The sequence below is a fragment of the Babylonia areolata genome, chromosome 7 (assembly GCF_041734735.1).
Source record: "Babylonia areolata isolate BAREFJ2019XMU chromosome 7, ASM4173473v1, whole genome shotgun sequence".
Lineage (NCBI taxonomy): Eukaryota > Metazoa > Mollusca > Gastropoda > Neogastropoda > Buccinidae > Babylonia > Babylonia areolata.
This window is the reverse complement of record NC_134882.1, coordinates 52933500-52940999: the sequence shown is the minus strand read 5'-3', so window position 1 is coordinate 52940999 and position 7500 is coordinate 52933500. Positions and strand designations below refer to the sequence as shown.

The following is a 7500-nucleotide window of genomic DNA, read 5'->3' as shown; positions in this document are numbered from 1 at the left end:
TGTGTGTGTGTGTGTGTGTGTGTGTGTGTTGCTTGTTTTTCATTTATTTGCTTATTTATCATCGTGTGTGTGTGTGTGTGTGTGTGTGTGTGTGTGTGTGTGTGTGTGTGTGTGTGTGCGCGCGTGCGTGCACTTCCAGTTGACTTCATCAAGATTTTGCGAGTTATAAATATTATTAGCATTAGTAGTAGTAGTATTTTTTATGTATTTATGTATTATTTTTTATTCATTTTATCTTATTTTATTTTATTTTATTTATTTAATTAATTAATTAATTTTTTCTCGAGGCCTGACTAAGCGCATTGGGTCATGCTGCTGGTCAGGCATCTGCTTGGCAGATGTGGTGTAGCGTATAATTATGGATTTGACCGAACGCAGTGACGCCTCCCTGAGCTACTGATACTGATACACGTGCCACTGCCTTCGGACAAATCCACACATACGCTGCACCACATCCACTGGCCAGATAGTGGAGTGATGGCCTAGAGGTAACGCGTTCGCCTAGGAAGCGAGAGAATCTGAGCGCGCTGGTTCGAATCACGGCTCAGCCGCCGATATTTTCTCCCCCTCCACTAGACCTTGAGTGGTGGTCTGGACGCTAGTCTTTCTGATGAGACGATAAACCGAGGTCCCGTGTGCAGCATGCACTTAGCGCACGTAAAAGAACTCACGGTAACAAATGGGTTGTTCCTGGCAAAATTCTGTAGAAAAAATCCACTTCGATAGGAAAAATAAATAAAACTGCACGCAGGAAAAAAATACAAAAGAAAAAGGGTGGCGCTGAAGTGTAGCGACGTGCTCTCCCTGGGGAGAGCAGCCCGAATTTCACACAGAGAAATCTGTTGTGATAAAAAGAAATACAAATACAAGTACAAATATGCCTGGCAGCGGCAAAACACAACGCGATGACCAAGGCCTTGAGTGCATGTGTAGACATTAGCGTACCCAGCTAAGTGTGTGTATATCCTCCAATAGAACTTTGATAGAGGTAAAACACTTATGTTGCCATGGGTTCTTTAGTAGTGCGCCAAGTGCGTCAGCGCTGCACACGGGACCTGTGTTCATCGTATTGTCTGTATGACTTGACACTCAGTTTGATCTTTCAGTCAATCAGGTTTAACTGGGAGTGAGAGCGAGGCCGAGATTTGAACCCAGACCCTCCCGGACGCTTTAGTGACATAATGATAAGCGTCGTAACTTTTCTGCTACCTTTCTCTCTGACAATGAAATAAAAACAAATTTTCATTTTCAACGCGCGCGCGCGCGCGCGCACACACACACACACACACACACACACACGACCGCACACACACACACACACACGCACACACACACACACACGCACACACACACAAATAAACAGACAAGCATTGATGCAAAACACAAGGTGTGTGGAAGTGGGGAGTGTTGAACAAAACATCAGACGGGCAGAGGGTGTTGATAGGCAGGGAAAAACAAAAACAAAGCAAACTGAATGAATGACTTGGCGAATCAGTATTTCATTCAGGTCAGGTCAGGGGCATAGCCCTTGCTACTGGTACCATGTAACCCACTACTACCTGCCGCATGCGAAGTCTCCCAACGATGGACCAGGCGGAGGAGGAGACCTTTCCCAACGGCTGTGAAGGCGGAAGAGGATGACCAAAGGGCAGGGGGAGCTCTTATCTTTGGCTGGAAGTCCCCCTAGGAGACGGAGCTCCGAAGAAAAAACTTGCACCTGCCGAGGCCGTCCTACACGTGGCAGTATCTGTACCTGTGGGACTATGAGCGTCGGTAGGCGAGAGAGTGGGGAAGGGACTGCACAACTCCTCCTCACTAAAAAAAAAGTCACCTGTGCTGGTCAGGCAATCAGGCTAATGTCGGAACGCAAACTTTTCAACTTGCGACGACTTCATGCCAGGTCCAGGGTGTTTGAGGCACTGATGAGAGAGTTCCTCTTCGCTGATGACTGCGCGCTTGCTGCACACACCCATGAGGACATGCAGTTCATTATAGACAGGTTCTCAACCTCCTGCAGGCGCTTTGGACTCACCATCAGCCTCAGCAAGACCGAGTCCATGTATCAACCGGCTAGCTCACAAAACGCCAGTGCCTCCCCCCCCACCTGCAATCAAGATCAATGACACAGAGATCAAGTCAGTCGACAAGTTTTGCTACCTGGGCAGCACCCTATGCAGCAACGGAGCCCTTGATGCAGAAGTGACGCTGCGCATCGCCAAGGCCAGCTCCGCCTTTGGCAGACTCAACAACAGGCTGTGGAACAACAAAGGCATCAGGCTCAGCACCAAGATGAAAACCTACAGAGCTGTTGTGCTGACCACCTTGTTGTACTGCTGTGAAACATGGACGACGTATCGCCGTCACATTCAACAACGTGAGCAGTTTCACCAGAGATGCCTACGAAAGATCCTCGGCATAAAGTGGCAAGACAGGGTCTCCAACCTCCAGGTCCTAGAGAGGAGCGGCCTGCCCAGCATCGAAAGTCTGCTGATCCAGTGCCAGTTACGCTGGACAGGACACGTTGTCCGCATGACAGACAGCAGGATCCCGAAGATGCTTTTGTATGGCCAGCTGAAGGAAGGCCACCGTGAACTTGGAAGACCCTGCAAGTGCTTAAAGGACACCTTGAAGACAGACCTCAAAGCCTGTGACATAGACATCGCTTCCTGGGAAACTGATGCCCTTGACCGCTGTCGCTGGAGGATGCTGTGCTCTTGTGGCATAAAGACGTTTGAAAACAAGAGAACGCTGGCCATTAAGGAGAAGCGTGAGCGAAGGAAGCAGGGCTCAACTTCTGGAAACGTTTTCCATTGCAACACCTGTGGGAAGTGATGCGCATCTAGAATCGGCCTCTTCTCCCATATGAGGACACACACCGACAGATAAGCCTGCCTGCCTACTCATCCGTCAGACCGACGGGAGACTCCATCATTCATTCAGAATGAAGGAACGAACACAGCAGACTGACAGAATGACTGAGGGAATCAGAAAATGAATCCTTCAGAACGAACACAGCAGACAGAATGACTGAGGGAATCAGTAAATGAATCATTCAGAACGAACACAGCAGACTGAATGACTGAGGGAATCAGTAAATGAATCCTTCAGAACGAACACAGCAGACTGACAGAATGACTGAGGGAATCAGTAAATGAATCATTCAGAACGAACACAGCAGACTGAATGACTGAGGGAATCAGTAAATTAATCATTCAGAACGAACACAGCAGACAGAATGACTGAGGGAATCAGAAAATGAATCATTCAGAACGAACACAGCAGACTGAATGACTGAGGGAATCAGTAAATGAATCATTCAGAACGAACACAGCAGACTGAATGACTGAGGGAATCAGAAAATGAATCATTCAGAACGAACACAGCAGACAGAATGACTGAGGGAATCAGAAAATGAATCATTCAGAACGAACACAGCAGACTGAATGACTGAGGGAATCAGAAAATGAATCCTTCAGAACGAACACAGCAGACTGAATGACTGAGGGAATCAGAAAATGAATCATTCAGAACGAACACAGCAGACAGAATGACTGAGGGAATCAGAAAATGAATCATTCAGAACGAACACAGCAGACAGAATGACTGGGGGAATCAGAAAATGAATCATTCAGAACGAACACAGCAGACAGAATGACTGAGGGAATCAGAAAATGAATCCTTCAGAACGAACACAGCAGACTGAATGACTGAGGGAATCAGAAAATGAATCATTCAGAACGAACACAGCAGACTGACAGAATGACTGAGGGAATCAGTAAATGAATCATTCAGAACGAACACAGCAGACTGACAGAATGACTGAGGGAATCAGAAAATTAATCCTTCAGAACGAACACAGCAGACAATGACTGAGGGAATCAGAAAATTAATCATTCAGAACGAACACAGCAGACAGACTGAATGACTGAGGGAATCAGTAAATGAATCATTCAGAACGAACACAGCAGACAGAATGACTGAGGGAATCAGAAAAAGAATCATTCAGAACGAACACAGCAGACTGAATGACTGAGGGAATCAGAAAATGAATCATTCAGAACGAACACAGCAGACAGACTGAATGACTGAGGGAATCAGTAAATGAATCATTCAGAACGAACACAGCAGACAGAATGACTGAGGGAATCAGAAAATGAATCATTCAGAACGAACACAGCAGACAGAATGACTGAGGGAATCAGAAAATGAATCATTCAGAACGAACACAGCAGACAGAATGACTGAGGGAATCAGAAAATGAATCATTCAGAACGAACACAGCAGACAGAATGACTGAGGGAATCAGAAAATGAATCATTCAGAACGAACACAGCAGACTGAATGACTGAGGGAATCAGTAAATGAATCATTCAGAACGAACACAGCAGACAGAATGACTGAGGGAATCAGAAAATGAATCATTCAGAACGAACACAGCAGACAGAATGACTGAGGGAATCAGAAAATGAATCATTCAGAACGAACACAGCAGACAGAATGACTGAGGGAATCAGAAAATGAATCATTCAGAACGAACACAGCAGACTGAATGACTGAGGGAATCAGAAAATTAATCCTTCAGAACGAACACAGCAGACTGAATGACTGAGGGAATCAGAAAATTAATCCTTCAGAACGAACAATGCAGACTGAATGACTGAGGGAATCAGAAAATTAATCATTCAGAACGAACACAGCAGACGCGACAAGGGAAAAGAGAAGCTGCCAAAACAACGTGCGTGAAAGAATCCACTGTGATCGTACAGCGGTTTTAATCCCGCTAATCCATTCGTTGACGCCATTAATAGGATCTCTCTTTCTCTCCCTGTGTGTGTGTGTGTGTGTGTGTGTGTGCTCGTGCGTGCATGCGTGTTTTTCTCACTCTCTCACCCTCCCCTCCTCTCTCTATGTCCTTCCGTTTCTTCTCCCCCACCCCCTACCCCCAACTCTGCACCTTCCTCTCTTTCCCTTTCTCTCCCCTCCACTCCCCCCTCCTCTCTCTCTCTCTCTCCAGACACACACTCCAGTACCCCCTCCCCCCCACCCCCTCGAACACCCAGCCACCCTACCCTTCCCCCAACCTCCTTCTGTCTCTCACTGCCCACAGCAGCAGGTGTCAACAACCTTCAAAACCCCAACAATACAACAGCACCGGTTAATTTAAACTCCGCCTGGCACTGAACCTCGTTGTTGTGAGCTGCGTGCCAAAAACACAGCTGTGTGCTCAAGAGACAAGGCGCCAGATCGTGTGTCCGCCCCCCCCCCCCCCCCCACCCACCCACCCCTCTCCCCCGGGCACGTGTGTCACGTGAATCAGCTGGACCATGCAGGGCAAGGTGGATGTGTGCAACGTGACAGGGGTCAGCTCAGCCCTGCGGTCACTGGTCATGCATGCCATTGCCCGTTGCACTTCGTCCCTTCCCAAGCCGTGGTCCGTGTTAAGTTTGGGCTGTGGATGTTATAGTATAGATCGAGACTTTGGCAGACGTTCTGAAAGTCTGTGTTTCCTCATGTCAACAGAATTCTCCCCTCACCACATGAATGCTATTTTAACGCTTTCAAAATAGTTTATCTGGAATTAAGATGTTTATCATTAAAAAAAAAAAGAAGTATATATAAAGCTTTCAAAAGGGTAGCTTATTTCGGTATTCAGATCCTATAATCCTTTTAAAATGATAGTTTATTTGGCATTAAGATGTTTGTCATCAAGATAAAATAAAAAAATAACAAAGATTTCAAAAGGGAAGTTCGTTTTGGTATTTACATCCTATAATCCTTTTAGTTTTATTTGGCATTAAGATTTTTGTCATAAAGATGATATAAGGCTTTCCCAGGGGTAGTTCGTTTTGGTAATTAGATCCTATAGACTTTTAAAATGATAGTTTAAGATAATATGAAGCTTTCGACAAATAATTCGTGATAGATTATTTGGTACAAAGGTGATGTAAAGTTTACCAAGTGACAGTTTGTTTCGCATTACGGTAACATGAACCTTTCAAAATAATAGTTTACTGGGCATTAAGTTAAGACGAAGCTTTCAAAGTGTTTATTTGCCTGTGATGTAATATGAAACTTTCAAAATTACAGTATACTTTGCAATCGGGTAATATAACGCTTTCTTTCTTTTTTCGTATTATTTTTATTTCATTTTATTTATTCACTCATTTATTCATCTGTCTATTCATTCATTCATTTATTTATCTCTTTATTTTCGCGCATAGATATAATTCTTATACTTTCAAATAAAGTCTAACACCTGTCACTAGATGATCCTGGAAGCCCCACATCTGTTGACAGATTCTGTGTTATACATGAACGATACATGCATTTCGAAGCCAGGTGAAATGAACACACACGGGCCATGTATACGTCCTGACACGGCCCACGGGGTATAGTGTCAGTCTTTAAACACACGGAAATCTCCATTGTCTTCTTTTTCAATCCCTCCCCTTCTCTCTCTGTCTCCCCCCCCCCCTTCTTCTCCCCCCTCACCCCCCCCCCTCACCCGCCAGCCCCCCCTCCCACCCCCCACCACCAACCACCACCCTCCTTCACCACCCCCTTCCTCCTCTCGTCGAAGTGAGCCTTTTCAGCAAGCAGCTAATGACTTTCATCCGACACCTGATTACACCTCCTTCAAGAGCCCTTCACCGACACTTCACCCCCACGGCTATTTTGTCCCTTTCGTAATGAAGCCCGTTAAACGGGGGTGTCTACCTGTGGGTATTTGGACAGTTGACTTCCGAGGCAGGTACTTGAAAAAAACTGTGCCCTAAGGACGGCGGAGGGGTTGACCAGCTACTTACTACAGCTGGACCAAGTACGGGTATTCAATGTTTTCAAAATACTGTCCGTCTCTATTTCTCAGTGAAGGACTTTCCAAACAGTTTCAGTCAGCAGCGGCTTTAGCAGGCAGTGGTCATTTGTGCCGCTACACGGAACTGTTTTTCAAAGCTCGCGGATCACAATTAGTCCCTCTCTTGAGGTGTCGGGGACTTCATGAGTTAACATTGATAAAGGGGGAGAGGGTGGTTGTGGTGGGAGGGGGAGGAGGGGGTGCGGGGGGGGGGGGGGGGGCGGGCGGCTTTAATTATGCTGGGCGCTAATTGGCTATTTGGGGTTTGAAAGAAGATTTGAAAGTGTGTAAGTGTGTGTGTGTGTGTGTGTGTGTGTGTGTGTCCCAGATGGTCACTTGCTGGTCTGCTGTGTCAAGGGAGCTCATTCAGTCCCTTCTACTGCTCTCCCCTGTCGCTCTCAGATTGCCTCACTCTCAGTTGTGTGGCCTGTCAAATGTCTTGTCATTCATTGTGACTGTTCGTCGTCGTCGTCACTGTTCGTCGTCGTCGTCACTTACTGTTCGTCGTCGTCGTCACTACTTCATCGTCACTACATCATCAACGTTGTGCTTGTGTTTCCATGTCTTAAAGCTCTGTTTTTTTTGTTTTTTTTGTTTTTTTGTTTTTTTGTGAGTGTTACTATTTATGCATTCTGTTATTTAAG

General features: G+C 45.9%; 1 protein-coding gene across 1 annotated transcript in view; it reads left to right on the top strand.

Moving 5' to 3' along the window:
* The first annotated feature begins 5324 nt into the window (after nucleotides 1-5324).
* LOC143283883 (uncharacterized) overlaps nucleotides 5325-7500 on the top strand; it is a 22214-nt gene continuing 20038 nt past the window's right edge. The window contains exon 1 of the mRNA XM_076590274.1: nucleotides 5325-5384. Coding sequence (XP_076446389.1) covers nucleotides 5325-5384 — 60 coding nt within the window. The remainder of the gene's footprint in view (nucleotides 5385-7500) is intronic.